Source organism: Arvicola amphibius, chromosome 4 (assembly GCF_903992535.2).
Source record: "Arvicola amphibius chromosome 4, mArvAmp1.2, whole genome shotgun sequence".
NCBI lineage: Eukaryota > Metazoa > Chordata > Mammalia > Rodentia > Cricetidae > Arvicola > Arvicola amphibius.
The window spans coordinates 78,127,359-78,146,093 of NC_052050.1; the positions used below are offsets into that span (position 1 = coordinate 78,127,359).

Sequence of the window (18,735 nt, forward strand, 5' to 3'; positions counted from 1 at the left end):
AATTATTCTCTTTCAAACATCTATAAAACTTTTCTCAAGGGGTGGCTGCTATAAATTGACTTATAAGGGATGATAGAGCAGACAGGATGCCTACCTAAGATGGGGAAGCAAGATCTCATCTTTCCTGCATCTCTCAGCTCAGACAAAAGTGATGTTCCAAGTTTTATTTCAAAGTCAGTGTGGTTTTTGCAGATAGTATCATTTTTAAGTAAAAGACAACAACAATCCAAAATCTTACAATACTTTAGAACATAATTCTCAAGCCTGAGCTTGAATGTTGTCTTGAAAAGGCCAGTGTTAAGAATTCAATGAACTCTAAATATTTTTATCTTGTGGGAGGGGCATTGCTCCAAAAGATTATTTAAATCATAGTTTATAACTGGTGGTATAAAGATGAATACATGACAGTTTAGGTTATATTGATCTTAGATCTTAAATAAATTAAAACATTTTCATAGCCCTCTGAAAGTGGTTTGGTCCCTGGGAGCATTGCCCAATGTGACTAATGGATGAGCTGGCCATCGGCCAGGGATTCAAGCTTGTATCGTAAGGCCAACCTTCGTTGCCATGCCCTCCCATCAAATAATCTAAAGCAGCTTACTCTTCCTCATCTGATCTAAACAGAGGACAGCATCTCAGTCATTTGAAGTGGGTCTTCTGTGACTGAAAGACAGAAATTCTGTGAAATGTTTTCTTCCCTCCTGCCACTTCTTTTCTTCCTTCTTTCTACCCCCCTCCCCTTCATTTCTTTCTTTCCTTCGTTTCCATCCACTCACCTCTAATCTGAGTGGATTAAGGACCTCATATGGGAGATGTCTTCACTAGCAGTGACTTGGCTAATGAAAATAAACAGCATCATGATATAAATACCCACACAAATAATCAACTTGAAAGAATGCCAGTGCCAGCCTCTTGGCCACGGGCTCTACGGTAACATTTCTGTTGAGAGTTCTCCATTTACTGTACGCCATGTGGTACATATGGACCCAGGGTTATTCTCTCTAATCTCATGCCTTTTTCTGTGGATATACTAGTCTTCCTCAACTGAGTCACACCTTTGCCTGAAACAAATAGAAGCAAAAAACAACCGCAAAGCATGTTGTCTATTGAACAAGTTCTTTCTTCTGACCTCTGTTCTGCCCACCTTCTCTTTTCTGGACTTGCATTTATAAAAGTGTTGACTATGAGTCTCTCCAAGTTCTTTCCCATATCTAATTGTAGTGCTTCTCCCTCCATCCCTTTTTCACCCAGTAGTATGACTTTAAAAACTCTGTGGAATTATATCTCTTTTGGCTCTCTATTTGTGTCTCTCTTATGCCAATATAAGTCACACAAAGTCAGCAACTTTGTGTATGTCTATTAAAGCAATACTAGTGCAATGCTGTATCTTTTGTATGTATTCAATGATAGGAGTGAACAAATGACTCAAAGAAACTCTCAGAATAAATGTATATTTATATTACCAATCAACTGAATTTGAGCTTTCATTTTCTAGCGTGCCATCTGTAACAATGATGTTGAAAATATAAAGCTGATGGAACATTCAGCTCATTAGAGAACAAAGAGACAAGATGTATAACTATGCTCTTCTTTTTTTCTATCTTAGATGCTTATACAAGAGCAGAAGTTGTCTATGAGTGGACCAGAGAGCCGGCCCGCTCAGTGGTTGTCGCCGAAGATGGGTCACGCTTAAATCAGTATGACCTTCTTGGACAAACAGTTGACTCTGGAATTGTTCAATCTAGTACAGGTAAGTTCAGTTTAATTACTCTGGATATTAAGGAGATGAAAAATGTAGAGTAAAAATGTAAGAGCTCTGTAACTCCCCTCGTAACAGAAAAGTTGGAAAGGAGTAAACTCTGGGCTTACCGTGCTGTACTTGGCATTTAGTATGTCTGGCTTTTTTATTTGCATAAAAGAGGTTGGTTCTCTATGATCAGGGTAGCCTGAGATATAAACAGAAACTGGAGTTATAAACTGTTATGGATGAAAGTCTGTGTTATTTTGTTATGCCTTCAGTTTTCCAACTGATTGTAGTAACTCTACAGTATGTTGGGAAGAATAGATCAAACCCATGCAGATAATTTTCTACAACCTTTTGCACATAGTGTCAGTACATAAATGCTAGCTATTTGTGGCCTCTAAATGGTACTTATTGTCATAGTCAAAAAATCATGTATTAATTTAAGCATTGATCACTATACACAGGACACCAAAAAGACTGTCCCACAGCTGAAGCCAGTGGAGGTATACAATACTGATCATTCCATTTTGGAATTAAAAGTAGATAAAGTTTTATCAACTAATGTTCAAGCCAACTGTGCCCAAAGGTTCTAAGGGTATTGTAAATAGTTAAGTAATACAAGGGACCATTTTGGATTATTTGAAATCTGATAATAAAATATTATAAATTAAACATGGGACATAACAAATCAGAAAACTTATGCTTCTCCTCAAATTTCTGTATTTTACTTGTGTTAAATTGCTAAATATTTGTTAAGAGCTAATAATTGGTTTTACACATCTCACAGAATTTGAATTTATTTAATGCACTTTAATTTGTGATTTCAAAAAAAAAAGTGATGTCATGTACAAAAGCAGCGATGCTAATTTATCAAGAAAATACCATGACCACCAATGACAACAAAACTCTTCTGTTTCTGATTTTATTATGGGATTCTAAAAATGTTAACATTTTCATGTAAAAGATCAATCACCTAATTTTTAAGCAAGATGTGTCTTTTGCTGGTTTACAAATACCCATCACTTCCTTAGGAGCTAAAATAGTTATGCTTATTGTTTTATAAGATGAAGGGGATCTGCTCTCAACTTTGCCCTTATTAGAAATGCAGCAGCATGGTGGAAATCCTATGATTTCCTCTCTACTATGAGAAGGATGTGGATAGACATCCTGGTACTATCACCAAAAGCGTGAAAATGTTGAGCCAGTTCCTTCGCCAGACAGAAACGTTTTCTTGTTCTCCAGACAGAAGTTTGTGCTCCATTTAAGGGGTCAAAATGACATACTTTATTAAAGATGAGATAGTGGCTGGGGATGTACCTCAGGGTGAGTGACTTGCACAGCATGAATAAACACTCAGGTTCTAGCCTCATCCCTAAGAAGAAAACTAGAAGTTGGGGTGCAGCCCAAGTATAAAACACTGAGGAATATCACACAGTAGATGCTCAAATTATTGCACAATGGCTGTTGTTCCAGTCCTAAATTTTTCTTTTTCTTTTTGTTGTTTTTTGTTTGTTTTGTTTTACAACATGTGCTGAAAAAGTACCCAAACATGCTCTGTTCTTAAAAAGGAATGTTTTGATAAGTAAGGTATCATGACTGGCACTAGAGTTTCAATGATGGCCGCAGCACAGACCTCGCTATCAGGGAAGGTGAAGTCTAGAGTGGATGAACACATAAACTGCAATTATCATAATGGGCGCTACGTGCCGTGCTAATGCTTTTGTGAGGGCAGAGATCATGTCTGTTTTCTTTATCCCTATTATTTTCTGTAGTAGCTATGGCAGAGGAGGCATTGAATAAATATTTTGAGTAAATAAGGGGAAAATGTAGCTTAGGTTACTTGAGGAAAAATTACAACCCGAGGCAAGTTTTCATGTTGGTAGTATGTGTCTCTGTTGGGAAACTGTAGCCAATATTCCTGGTTCTTTGTGTTTAGTATCATATACACAGACACATTTAATCTTTTGTGATGGTAGTTGGTGATATCAAGGAGACAATCATATTGCAGTAATTCATGTGGTCATGCTAGTGTGTGTGCCTTTTCCTGCCAGGAGACCAGAGAATGATATCTCTAAACACAAAACAGTTACTAGATAGAAAAAAATCTTTGTCCACCTTAATATCCTTTGAGGGACCTTGTCAATTCTAAAGGGCTCCTTACAATGTTTATCAGTGCTATCCTACTTACCTGTAAACACACATCTTGCTATCCCGTGACAGGCGGTTCAAATACCTCTATATCACTTCAGTAATGTGAGAATTGTAGAGAGACTACCACGGTATCTGAGATTTTTAGGTCAGTGATTGCAGCTCATGTAAAGAAAAATGAAATCATCGCATTGACCATTGGGACAAGAATAACATCAATATCCAGAAAAGAATAAGAAAGTAATTCATGTAATGGTTTTAAAATCTTCAAGGACAACTTGACATTGTTTTGTTCTCCAAAGCTAATTTGATCTGACGGCTTGTTAGTAAGCTTGGATTATAACTTGTTTCTTCTGAATTATGATATTTTATCCTTAGAAAAAATGACTAAGAAAAACCACAGCGTCACCTTTCTTAGATAAGGAGGCCTTTCTAGATTTTGTCTGAAAGATAACTTCCTAGATCAACATTATCAGGGATCATCTTATCTGACTGGATTGATATGTGATCAACATTCAGAGCTCCTATCTGTTATGCCTGGTGTGTGGTCTTCAGAGAAAAGGCTTCTGTGGTTTTCTACTCAACTAATTCATATTTCAAATGAGAGAAAAGATCTGGTTAGTCTAAGTGTTCCATTACAAAAGCACATTTCCTTTTTTTCCCCGTGGAATTGGAAAATATTCCATATGGACTCAATGCTTAATAACATTCTACACGTTGACTGAGACTTGATTTCCCAAGTCAGAAAGAATATACATCTACCACTCTACCTTACACTGTAAATCTACACACTATTTAGGATTACAAATACTGTCACACACATGCTGTTAAATTTTATCCTCAGAGCATTATAGCAAATAGGCTAGTTCAACAGTGTCATATAATGTAGACAAATCAGAAAAGGATGGCTAAGAAAACAAACCAAGATGTTTAACAAGCATTTGGGAAAGCTACCTCCAAACCAACTCCAAATACCAATTTTCCCAATTATATCCACTTCCATTGTTGCATTAATCTTAATTTGTAATATATCAGGGATTTTATCACCTTTAATTTACATGCTTCCCTCAGGGTTAGATTCTCTCTGAGGATATTTAACTTTTACTTCTTCTACAATGCTAATTTGTTTTACTTACTATTACACAATTGGTGTCTAGACTTTTAATTCATATTAAGATATGGGCATTTCTTTTTTCTGTTTTTCTTTAATTTTTAAATGACTACAATTTGTTTCTGGTGTTGCTGCCACGTCTGTCCTGTATTTAGAAGTTTTGGGCCAGTGCTATTTACATTTTATTTAAATTAAGATGCTTTCAAAACAGTGGAAGCCCTCATGTAATTTTCTAATCTCACAGAAAAATACATTGTTTATAATACAATATAATGTCAAAAAGTAACTCTCCAGAATCATATTCTTTACAGACTCTTTATAAAAATGTCACAGTGCAAATAACAAAAGATGAAGGAATATATGTAGATAGATGCTCATCTTCCTGACATTTTATGAAAGATGAGATATTTTTTGCCTTTAGGCTGATGACATTTTTCAGGCCACAGTAGAATAAATAGTTAGGGATAGTAAAGTGTACCCCTGGGATGGAAAAACAGCATTCGCATATATACACAGGATAAAGTTTAACAAAGATCTCAGAAAATTGAGCTTTTATGCTATTAGGCTCTCTTGCTATTTACCTTGAAGATATCACCAACAATTCATGGAGAAATCAAAATGACACCACTAAAGGTTGTATATAATATTTGAAAAAGAGATTGTAAAATGGATAACATAGTTTTAATTAATGAGTATAAAGAGCAGCTGTAATTAAAGTACAAAGTACTTAGTAAATATTCAATAAGTTGAAGTTGGCATTAATACCAATTGATGAATTTAGGAATGTTATTTTTTTCTGTAACTCTAAATGCATTTCTTTTGACAACACTTCTCCCCAGGTCCGATATGGGCAAAGAGTGAAGGAAATGAAGAAAGTAACTAAAATTTATCTTAGCATTCTTCTGTAATGTCCTGTTTGAGCAGTTATTCTTCATTCAGTTATACTAGAGTTTTACTATGATACAGACAAGAAAACTGAGAGCAAGAAAGTCTATGTGTGGTGCCCACAGCTATACAAATAGAAAATAGATCTGGGTATTAAACTCAAATAAACTTATTTCCTTCCAAGGCTAATAAAATTTCCCCTCAGGACAGTTCTTGCTGTCCTTCTGAGGACCTGGTATTTGGGCTTTTCTCAGTCGATTGATGTACACAATGTTCAGCAATAGAAGTCAAATAGATTTTGCCTTGCCAAGGTACAAAGATGTTAAGATGTATGGGAAAGCGTGAGCAGGCATTGCTTAGTTAATCTATATTGTAAAGAACCTTGAGTACAGGAAAGAGATTATCCCTTATTGTGTGTAATGCAGACCATTTCTATCCCCATTGCAGGGAAAGAAGCATCACCTGATGCTGTTGACTCGTAGTTAGGTTAACAGGTCTTAGTGACACAAACACAGTGGCTTTAAAAAAATATTCTCGGAGAAGTTGACAACAGAGAATTAATATAGGTAGCAGTAGGAAGCATAAAAGGTTGCTAGAGTCTATCTTTCTTTTAGCAGGACTATAATTTACAAAAAAAGATGAAATAAAATCTGGGAAGTATTAGCATATTGATTTTCTGGTGGTAATCTCAGACAAACTGTTGGAACAGTGTGGAATTTTCTCTGGAAAGCAGCTCCTTCTCCCTTCAGCCAGAGTTTAGGTCTTTCCTCCTCTAGTGAAAGATTATTTGAGAAATTTAAGTCTGAGATATCTATTGCTTTAGGGTCCCCTTTTCAGGTAAAATCTGAATAATATGAACTATTTAGGAATAAAATCAAATAATATGCAGCGCACAAGACGGACTTTAAACCACAAACAATTCTTCGATCCCAAATGCCAATTGTAAGTTTGAGAAACTTTGATATAGATAATTGTATATGTTAGCTTTCTACCGCTATTAACAAAACTACCAAGGAAAATAATTAAATGGGGAAAAAGTATGCGTTGGCTCAGGAATTTTTATAATTTAGTTCAAAACTGGATGGTTCCATGGTTTGGGGGCATGTTGCATAGTAGAATATACGGCACCAAGTGGGCGAATCAAATCTACTTAGGTCAAAATCTTGGAGTCTCAGAACAAGAGGGACTTGTGGTTATTGAAATTCTCAAGAGTGTTGCTAGCATAAGTCCAACTTCAAGGACCAAAGAAGCAATCAGAGTCTAATGCCTGCGAGCTAGAACAGCAGCAAAATCACTGTAAGACAGAGAGAGTCATGCATATTTTCATACTCAGGCTTTCAGCTTCTGGGCTGGAAACTGGGTTGTCCAACCTACGTTCAAAGTGGGTCTTCAACTCTTAGCTCCCTGATCAATTCCGATCTTCAGAAACACCCTTTCTGACACTTTTAGAATTGTTCTATCCAATACACTCAAGTTACTTACTAAGATTAACCATCTCTATGGAAGTCTGTTGAGATATTTTAAGTAGGAAGGATATTACGACTACAAGTAAAAAAAAAAAATCCCTGTACATTTGAAGGTAGGAAAAAAAACTGGAGTTAGATGTCACTGGTAGAAGATAAGACAGCTTATTGCAATTAGTCTCTAAAAGGGATGGGAACAGTAAGCATAGAAAAAAAAAGAGGGATGAAAGATGCTATAGAGGTGAAATCAATTGTGATGATAGAATCCTCTCCTTCTAAACCTTTTATATGTGAGGACTAATCCAATATATTATTGGCAATGATTAGACAGATATGTGCTGGTCAATATTTTGAAGGAAAAAAGTATTATGATTTTTTTCTGGCTATGTAACCTAGGCTGGACTAGAACTCTATTCTTCAGTATAGGAATATCATGTACACAGCCATGCTAGGTGAACTGCAATTTGATTGTAAGCATAGTTGTTAGTGGACCTTGAAAAGCTATTGTTTGTCTTCTTTGAATTTCTCTTAGAGGTCTTTATTTTAAAACCAAATTATTTTCACTGCAAATCGGCAGGCATTTTTATACCACCACAAAGCCAGTACGAAGAGAGATAGAGGGTAATCTTGTCATCCAAGAAAGATTAGGGGAGGGATTTGAGGAGAGAAGCATACATCATTTACTTGAAAATAAAAAGAGAAACGATGATTTGACCAAGAACTCAGTAATTTATGAAGAAAATGATCAATTAGTTATTAAGAGCAGGCAAACGAAAAGAATTAAAAACAAGTTTGTGGGAGTGTATTATTGAGAAGACACATCCACTACTGCATCCTATGAGGACAGTGACAGGGAGGAAAGAGACTGAAAACTGAATCACCAGAGTTGGGCTCTGGAGGAGGTGTGGTCACATTAGAGCAACGGAAGTCACGTCCAGGGGTTGCTGTTAAGTGATCCATCAAGTATTGAGAAGCTTAGAATAGGAAGAAGGGGACTGGTAGGGAATTATTCTACACTGGATGATGATTTCTTATTCTGAATAGATTTATTTTCTCGTGTATCCATACACATATAAATTCTGTGTCAATCAGGCTGAACATTTTGAAGATTTGCAGTTGAATAGATGTAACATGAACAAAAATTCACCCTTATGTCGTTTGTGTTGTTTATCTAGTGTTTCAGACTAATAAAAAGAAAGATCTTAGAGAGTGCCTAGCATTGCTTTCCAGTCCAGGCTAGGGACAGAGATAAACCCTAAGGAGGGTTACAGAGATATGGTTGCAGTGTAGCTTCCTTACATGTGCATGTCTTAGGTTCTATCCCTAATACTGAAAAAAATAATAAAAGGAACAGAAAATTATTATTACCAGTATAATATTCCTTGTAAATCCAAAGAATTCTTTATATACCTGAAAGAGAGTTATGTGTTCCCAAATACTAACAGCTGATTCTGGGAAATAAATTTGGAGAAATAATGGAGTTTACCTTGCTGTTAATTTTCTATTTCTAACCAAATTCCATTACTAATCTAAGGCCCAAGGAAGTCTTGACACTACAATCCAGCTGTTCCAACATTCATATCAAAGCTCGCTCAGTTGGCATTCCCAATCTGTTTTGCAAAGTCACACTTGAAACCAAGTCTGGTTTTGTTTGTTGAAAACATCTGATTGAGTGCATCACTTTAAGGATCAATCTGGAAATATAGGCTTAACTTTATCCCTTAGGTATATGATTCAACAATGGTAATAGGAAAGAATCCTCAGTCAAAAAGCTCTGTATTATCCTCAGAGAGAGTGTTCCTTGCCCTCTAGCATATAGATGTCATGTGGATAAAAAGATGTGGCTAAGCTCTAGAACTTTGCTTCATTTGAAACCCCTGGAAATGGCACATTATTCAAATCCACTGTCCATTTCACCCTTCAGGAGAATATGTGGTTATGACTACTCATTTCCATCTGAAGAGGAAAATTGGCTACTTTGTTATCCAGACTTACCTGCCATGCATAATGACAGTTATTCTCTCTCAAGTCTCCTTCTGGCTGAACAGAGAGTCGGTGCCAGCAAGAACTGTCTTTGGTGAGTGGAATCAATATATGTGTGTACAGGTCTAGGGGGAAGTTTGCCAATTGTTGTGGCATTGCAAATAAAAATGAAAAAAAAAATGTCACTTGATGTTCAAATTTGAACTTTGTATTATTAAAAAGTTTTGAAGAATTACCATTTCTATTATGATATGATTCGAAAACTAATGTCTTTCCATAGAAAACTGTTTTGCTAATACAAATAGAATGTCTTACTATAAGTTTAATTTGATGTCTTGTCATAGAAGACAGTGAAACAGACATCAAAAGCACTTACTAGATTAAAATGTAATAACCTAAACATTTTAAAATCATATATAGCATATGATTTTGAGAATCGTGAAAAATAGCAGCAGCCTACTTTTAAAACCAGGATTGCCTTAAGTTAGGAGAGGTCACTAGTGAACAAAGAAATAGATACTTCCTTTTACCTCTCAAGTGCATTCCAAATTAGACTCTTTTCTATTAGAGTCTCTAAAATAACCTTAACATTGTATGTCAAGACAATGTAATAGGAAATTATTTGAACAGTGAACACCCTTGTATAATGTGAAAACTGACCTACTGGTACATATTTTTCGAGTTTATATTTCATAGAAAGTAGTGTTTCCTGACTGAATCTCAGTTAAAACACCATCCTGACCATGCTTTTCAATCTGATGGAGACACTAATACCACAGTAAACTTATTGATTCACTTAGACAATGGATTTTATTTTGAAATGCACCAAGGTGGGGCTCTGTTCTGGAATATAAGATGAGGTCATAAATGACATATACACTATTGCCTTCATGAAATACATGTTTAAACTTGAAGTTTTTATGATCATAAAATTATGAAGAATAGTTGTTATGTGCTTTCTATACTAGCCATTTTCAATGAGATTCACCACATCATGTCATTTACACCTAAATCATCTTAGACACTGTTTTTCTGAACATCTTATTAACTTGAAACCAAATGAACATGATTAAATTATTCATCTCAGGTTAGGAGCTACTAGGAGAGGTGCTGGGGAATCATAAGCATTAGCTCCAGATTCATTGTACTAAATGCTGGCCCAGAGCTATCACCTTTGTTTCATCCTGCTACATTAAGCTGGTACGTAATGGGTTCACTCTGGTCCCGATCATTCATTTAGAAGTAAGAACCACATGCTCACTGGGGGAAGACATATTCATCCCTGTTCCTTCAACAAGCAACTACTATGTACCTGCTCTGTTGAAGGCCATATGTACTACATAGAAAACCATTTAAATGTGTTCAAATCAGTTTATATGCTGAGCTTCTGATGACCCTAATACCCATGGTTTTTTAAGGGATAACATATAAGTTCTCTGAAAAAGAGAGACAGACCCTGCCCCATCTATTCAGAAGTGCCTTGTCTTCTGAATTTAGCAATGCTCATGGCTTGACGTTCTCCTAATCTGTTCCCTGGCCTTCTGACAACAGCTTAAGCACACAACTAAATTCACCTGCAAAATGATTTCCACCTGCAGAATAAATGAGCAGTTCATTTCAGATTCATTTTTCTTTGTACCCATTTGCCAATGTTAACAATCATCGAATACATTAAGACTGACCTCTTGAGAGATTCTTGCCTCTGTATGGGTATCCATTTCAGCCCTCATTGCACTAGGAAATAAACATTGAATCAGACACACGGTTTAGGTTTTAGCTTTCATTTTATTTTATTTCAAAAGAATGAAACCAGTATTACACAGAAAAGGGATTTTTTTCCTACATTTTCCCTACCTTCCTTTTCTTGTTCAAGTCATAAATGTCCTTTCTAACAGGAAATTTGCCAAGGCTTTTCAGTGTTTTATGAGTCCAAAACATTACTTATAACATTTTCAATGATCTTAAACCAGAGTGACCAACGACCTTTTGGTGAACATTAAGTGTCTAACTGTAAACTCAGCTACAGCAAGTATTTCTGTGTGCAAAGTCATATATTTGTGGTGTTTAAGTTCAATAAAAATCACAAATACATTTTCCTAGCCCTTTAGCCCTTTAACATTTATTTAGTACATGTTTCTATTCTTTTTAACCTGAGCTTAGCACATTTCTCTGAGCTCTGTGGATGCCTAACCACATCCCCAGTATGTAAAGAAATACCAAAAAAGAAAAAAATCTCAATAGAATTATAACAGTTTGATACAAAGCAATCTAAAATGAGGTATGACTTGAAAATACAATCTTTTTGTCTTCCTGTGCTCTCTTATTTGCAAACAATGTCATGTAAATTTGCTGCTAAAAAGATCCAAGCTTTACCTTTAATTTTGCCCATTAACAGCAATATAATATTGTCTTTTTTAGTGCATATGTCTGAACTCTATTTCTAGTCAAAGGCAGGTACAGGGAAGAGACGACAGTCTTTACATGTATTCACAAGAGAGGTAAAATATATTAATTATCAGTCTTAACCATTGGAATCTAAAAAACATTCAGTACCTTTTGACCTTTTGGTTTCTTTCCATTTTTTATACGGCAGAGACTTCAAATCATTCAAATCACACACACACACACACACACGCACACGCACACGCGCACGCACACACACAAACATACCCTTTAAACTATTCTGTACTATTCCTAGTTTACAAAGGATTTTTGGGGGGAGAGGGTAAAATAATTAATTTCCAGATTACTTTTAATATTTGCATTTGTAAATTGAATTTTAGAAAACTGAAGTTTATGGCAGTAGTGATATGTAAAATAGAACACAGACATTTTCCTTCATAGTTGTTAGTATTTCCCTTAACCCTTCGGCTAAGGATTTAATATTTTATTATATTATCTTATTTAATACTCCCAATAACACTGTGAGTTAGAGTTAATAAAATCAATTAACAAGGAAGAAATTAAAAGCAACAATTCCGAAGCCTGAGATTGTGGAAAAATTGTCCCAAGGTCATTCAGCAATTATCCAGTTGGGATTTGGAATTGGGCTGCTCTGTTCCCCAATTACTGACTCTTAATTACCTTGCTATCTGCTCTAGTTAATATTGATATGTAAATCTGGGGGCAGTTTGCCAGCTAATATTCTTTAGTTTGGTTATGTAATAAGGACTTGTCCTAGAATTTTCTGAATCCTGTGCCATCCAAAACTTACATTAAATATATCCCTTACAATCCTGATCATGTGTTAAGAATATTATTTAATAGGTATTCAACTGTATTTCTTCTTAGTTATTTAATTTTCTAGTGTAGTGTAAAGACTACAAAAATCCACCCTGATATTCCTGGAAAACCTAAGAATGTTTGTTGATTTAAAGCAGATTACAAACAATTTCTATCAGCCATGTAGCACATCCGATTTTCTAAAGTTATCAGCAGGAGGAATTAATCCCAGATTCAGATTCATGGATTGGCAGCTCCTTCCTCAGCAATGCAATCATCTTCACGCGATTAAATGTAATCCTCACAGTAATGTTGTGAGTGACTGAGGAAAGCTTCTTCTTTCTGAGAATTTCACTGATGGCATAAACAGTAGACAGATAGAAGATGGAATTCACCTCTTTACAGTCATAGTGACAAAGGTCTGTGAGTTCATTTACCAGGGCACCCTAAATAGTCCCTGTAGTCGCTCAAGGCTGCCTGGTGGTGATCTCTGACCCATTCTGGCAAGATAACTTTGAAATATTTTTTTAAACACTTGTAAATTTTACTAAAGGCCTCTCAAAGCATTAAACTCAATATATGGTACTAAGACAATGTGTTTCATATGGTAATTCAATTAACAGTAAAATGTAACATTACCCACACTCTGTCTCATTGAAATATCTAGATAAATTTCTAGGGCTTCTGTCAGTGGGACCAGGATTTATTGCTGGTACATAAACTGACTTTTTTAGAACCCATTTTCTGTGGTGGAATACCTTTCTCAGCCTTGATGCAGGGGAGAAGGACTTGGTCCTGCCTCAACTTGGTATACCAGACATTGCTGAGTCCCATGGGAGGCCTTACTCTATAAAGAGTAGATGGGCCGGGCGGCGGTGGCGCATGCCTTTAATCCCAGCACTCGGGAGGCAGAGGCAGGCGGATCTCTGTGAGTTCGAGACCAGCCTGGTCTACAAGAGCTAGTTCCAGGACAGGCTCCAAAGCTACAGAGAAACCCTGTCTCGAAAAACAAAAACAAAAACAAAAAAGAAAAACAAAAAAAAGAGTAGATGGGGAGTGTAGAGGGAGGTGGAGAGGGAAAGCTGAAGGAGGAGAAAGAGGGAAAACTGTAGTTGGTTTGCCCCACCCCACTCCCTAGTGCCCTGCCACTAAGCCACTTGATTTTAAGCAAAATATATAAAATCTATATGCAAGTATGTGTACATACTATTTTGCCCACAGCAACTTTTATGTAACTTGCTATACATGCATGCATGCATGCGCAGCTTCTAGGAAATGAACAACTCTTTTGAGCAAGAAATAGTACCGGACGAGAGTTATCTGTCTATGTTACTTTCATTGGTTAATTAATAAAGAAAACTGCCTTGGCCCTTTAAGAGAACAGAAAATTAGGTAGGTGGAGTAGACAGAACAGAATTCTGAGAAAGAGGGGGAGACACTTCAGGCAGTCGCTTTATGCAGTCACCATGATTCTCCTCTCTGAGATGGACACAGGTTAAGATCTCTCCTGGTAAGCCACACCTCGTGGTGCTACACGGATTACTAAATATGGGTTAAAGAAAGATGTGAGAATTAACCAATAAGAGGCTACAGATAATGGGCCAGGCAGTGTTTAAAAGAATACAGTTTCCATGTAATTATTTTGGACAAAGCTAGCCGGGTGGCGGGACACAGCTCGCCGCTCATTCTACAGAGCAAAGTTTCAAATACAATAAATAATCGATTCCCTAAACTGTTACTCATCTTTCTGCTATCAAGGACTAATTGAGTATCAGGTGCCTACATTTGGGACAAAGACTATTAAGTCACACTATAGATATTTCTAGAACATCGCAGGCAGTAGATACCTAAGATGTTTATGTCAAGGATACACATACAGGATGCCTATGTAAAGATGTTCACTGCTTTAGTAACAGATTCTCAGTTAGCATAGTGGTTTATCTCCTCCAAACAACACAACCTATTGCTACTCTATTGATCTCAAACTATATTGAGCCTACATCATTACTCCTCCACTGCAAATTAAAATAGATGAGTTCAAATCTGAGTATGATGCTATTGGTACCCTTTGATCTTAGGCCTGCTGTTATGAAATTGTCTATAATGAATCAGTATATTTATTTCTCTCCTTACAGGAGTGACAACAGTTCTGACCATGACAACCCTGAGTATAAGTGCCAGAAATTCCCTCCCGAAGGTGGCTTATGCAACAGCCATGGACTGGTTTATTGCAGTGTGCTATGCCTTTGTTTTCTCAGCTCTGATTGAGTTTGCCACTGTAAACTATTTCACCAAGAGAGGGTATGCGTGGGATGGCAAAAGCGTGGTTCCAGAAAAGGTAAATACCACAGTGGTTTTTTGTTATATCAGGATTCTGAGGCCATAAGCCTTTTTGAGGAATATGTTGGTTTGTGCAATTAGATGCACAAGGGGAGTGAGTACCCTTTTCTTATCTTCTCAGGCTGTAAATGATGAAGTCAGGTGGATTAATATTCTGTTACTGTTCATAATGGAGATTGTTTGGTTGAATCAATGTGCAGGTAGAGGATAGGAGAAAGGAGAGACAATCAAAGATGAAATCTATTCAAATGTGCCTTCTCTGGTCTTGGAAATTGTTTTTTTTTGTTGTTGTTTTGTTTTTTTTTGTTTTTTTTTTTTGTTAGGAGGAGGCTTTTTTTTATTCAAGACTTCCATCTCCTCCCCTCCTCCTCCCCCTTCCCTCCCCTCCCTTCCACCCATACTCCCACTCCACCCCTCTCCAAAGACAAAGAACCATCAGGGTTCCCTTCACTATGTTAAGTCCAAGGTCCTCCCAGCTCCCCCTAAGTCCAGGAAGGTGAGCAACCAAACTGACAAGGCTCACAGTGAGCCCGTCCATGCTGTAGAGTTCATGTTCATTGCCATTGTCCTTGGTTTCTCAGTCCTCCTTCACCATCAGCCACATTCAGAGAGTCCGGTTTGGTCCCCTGTTCCATCAGTCCCATTCCAACTGGACTTGGTGGTCTCCCGTTAGCTCTGTCCCACCGTCTCAATGGGTAAAAGCACTCCTCGAGGTCCTGGCTTCCTTGCTCATGATCTCCCTCCTTTTGCTCCTCATCAGGACCTTGAGAGATCAGTCTGGTGCTCCTATGTGGGGCTCTGTCATTTTCTCCATCCAATGCCAGGTGAAGGTTCTATGGTGATATGCAAGATATTCATGAGTATGATAATAGGATCTGGACATTTCTGGCACCCTCTCCTCAGCTGCCCAAGGAACTAGCTGGGGGCGTCATCCTGGACACCTGGGAACCCCTCTAGAGTCAAGTCTCTGCCAACCCTAGAATGGCTCCCTTAACTAAGATATATAATTCCTTGTTCCCATATCCACCCTTCCTATATCCCAACCATCCTATTCCCCCAAGCTCTTCCCATCCTCCACTTCACACTTTTCTCTCCCCATCCCCCCCATTCCCCCATCCCACCCCACCCCCATGTTCCCATTTTTTGTCCGGCAATCTTGTCTACTTCCAATATCCAGGAGGATAACTATATGTTTTTCTTTTTTTCTTTGGGTTCACCTTCTTATATAGCTTCTCTAGGATTTTTTACGAATTATAGGCTCGATGTCCTTTATTTATGGCTAGAAACCAATTATGAGTGAGTACATCCCATGTTCATCTTTTTTGGGCCTGGGTTACCTCGCTCAGGATGGTGTTTTCTATTTCCATCCATTTGCATGCAAAATTCAAGATGTCATTGTTTTTTACCGCCGAGTAGTACTCTAATATGTATATATTCCACACTTTCTTCATCCATTCTTCCACTGAAGGGCATCTAGGCTGTTTCCAGGTTCTGGCTATTACAAATAATGCTGATATAAACATAATTGAACAAATGCTTTTGTAATATGATTGGGCATCTCTTGGGTAAATTCCCAATATTGTTTTTGTTTTTTTAAAAACCTTTTTGCATTTAATGCCAGAAGTAACCCATTATTTTCCTAGTCTTATATGTTTTGTAATTAAAAAAAAAACCATAACTCCTTCATCTGTTTTCTGAGCTTAATTAATTATTTCTATGTTTCAGTTGGGTTACATTTAACAAATTGATGTCGCTCAGTGACAGTATTCAGGCATGTGTACTGGCCCGACCTTGGGGTATACTTCCTCATCTGTAACAACTAAGAGCACCTCCTGTGCACATTCACTTCCTTCCCTTTTAAAACGGCCCTGCCCAACCCAGTGCTTCGCTGTGGAGCTGCTTTCATCAGTTGTTGGATGAAGGTTCTGTGATGACAATTAAGGTAGTCATCAAGGTGATTGCAGGGGAAGGCCAGTTCAGCTACCCACTCCACTGTTTCTTAGAGTCTTAGCCGGGGTCATCTTTGTGGATTCCTGAATATTTCCCTAGTGCCAGATTTTTTGTTAGCTCCATAATCGCTCCCTCAATCAAGATATCTCTTTCCTTGCTCTCCCTCGCTGTTCCTCTGCCATATCAACCATCTTGTCCCAGCACTTGAGAGGCAGAGCAGGTGGATCTCTATTAGTTCGAGGCTAACCAAAGCTATATAGTAATACCCTACCTCAGAAAACAATAACAATAATAATAAAAAAATACATGATCAAAGTATAAATAAACATTAACCATGATGATTAATATGCTGCTTTCCAATATACAGAATACACAAAACACATTGGATTTATAGTTGCAAGCCTTCAAGGAGTCTGACTTGTTTTTTTTTTTTTTGTTATACACATCATCAAAATTCCATTCATATTTTTGCTTACAATACATCTCAAGTAAGTCTAGATGAATTTCAAGTGTTCAATATCTGCAAATAGCTAAAGGCAACTGTGTGAAATCACGTAACTCTGCAAAAGGACAGTTGTTTAGGAAAATCTCCTGATGGAAAGCCTAGGAACTAGCCTGAAATAGCAGCCAGTTATTTGCTGGCGATCCTGAGTTTGTGCCTGGGAACAACCTGGAGTGTAACTTTTATGCAACCTGGGTTCATTCACAGCCCTGTGATTTACTGGAGGTTCGACAAAAGTTGAGAAACACTTGGCCTCTTCACATATCTGAGGCCTCAGCTGGCTCTGGCTGCCATGGGTCTTGCACTGTACCTATTCTCAAGGTATTCTCTAGTATATCCTGGGCTTTCTTCTCCAGGAAGTATCTAGAAGGTGAAGGTTGACAATGAAAAGGTTTTGAGTCCAGTATCCTGAGCTTACATAACATCACTTCTGTATCCCGTCTGTTTTGTATTTAACTGGTGAAGAAACAGATTCTACCTCTTGATCTAAAAGGTTACAAACATTGTCTGGCCTTTCAAATGATCACATTTATGTTAGTCATAAATTACAGATTGTAGATTTTTAAATCAAGCAAACATTTGGGTTTTGCAGCAAGTGCTATTCTGCTCAGAAACTTATAATTTTGTTTCCCACTGTTTGCTAAATAAATTACTTTTTCTTCTCCAGCCAAAGAAAGTGAAGGATCCTCTCATTAAGAAAAACAACACATATGCTCCAACAGCCACCAGCTACACCCCTAACTTGGCCAGAGGTGATCCTGGCTTGGCAACCATTGCTAAAAGCGCGACCATAGAACCAAAAGAAGTCAAGCCTGAGACAAAACCACCAGAACCCAAGAAGACTTTTAACAGCGTCAGCAAAATCGACCGACTGTCAAGAATAGCCTTCCCGCTGCTATTTGGAATCTTCAACTTAGTCTACTGGGCCACCTATTTAAACAGAGAGCCTCAGCTAAAAGCCCCCACACCACATCAATAGGTTGTTTAGTCTCATTCTGTTGTTCAGTCCTCCTGCACCGAGAATCGCTTTCTGTTCTCAACGCAGTGATTCCTATCTGCTTAACTGCCTCTGTCTTAAAGAGTCTGAAGGTTTTCTTATTTCCATATTTTATATAAGAACAAGAGACCCCTGTCTGACAGTCCAGAGCAGAGCAGAGTTCTCAGTTTGGAGACAGGATTCTGAGAGGAAGCCAGGAAGCAAAATCGTATCAGAAGGTGATAGTCATGAGAGGAAGGGAGAGGGGAAAGAAGGTCCAAAGATAGGGGGAAAAGTAGAAGAAAACCAGAGCTTAACTATAACCACAGAGTCATTTGTAATATATATTTCCAAATATTCTCAAAAAATATATATGTCAAAAATATTTTTGTGTGAAAGTGTTTAAAAGGA

The 18,735-nt window shown here is 37.4% G+C and overlaps 1 protein-coding gene across 1 annotated transcript in view; it reads left to right on the forward strand.

Moving 5' to 3' along the window:
* Gabra1 (gamma-aminobutyric acid type A receptor subunit alpha1) overlaps positions 1 to 18,327 on the forward strand; it is a 51,297-nt gene extending 32,970 nt beyond the window's left edge. Inside the window, exons 6-9 of the mRNA XM_038327184.1 lie at positions 1,607 to 1,750; positions 9,276 to 9,428; positions 14,692 to 14,894; positions 18,016 to 18,327. Of these exons, the coding sequence (XP_038183112.1) occupies positions 1,607 to 1,750; positions 9,276 to 9,428; positions 14,692 to 14,894; positions 18,016 to 18,327 (812 nt within the window). The remainder of the gene's footprint in view (positions 1 to 1,606; positions 1,751 to 9,275; positions 9,429 to 14,691; positions 14,895 to 18,015) is intronic.
* The last annotated feature ends 408 nt before the right edge of the window (positions 18,328 to 18,735 follow it).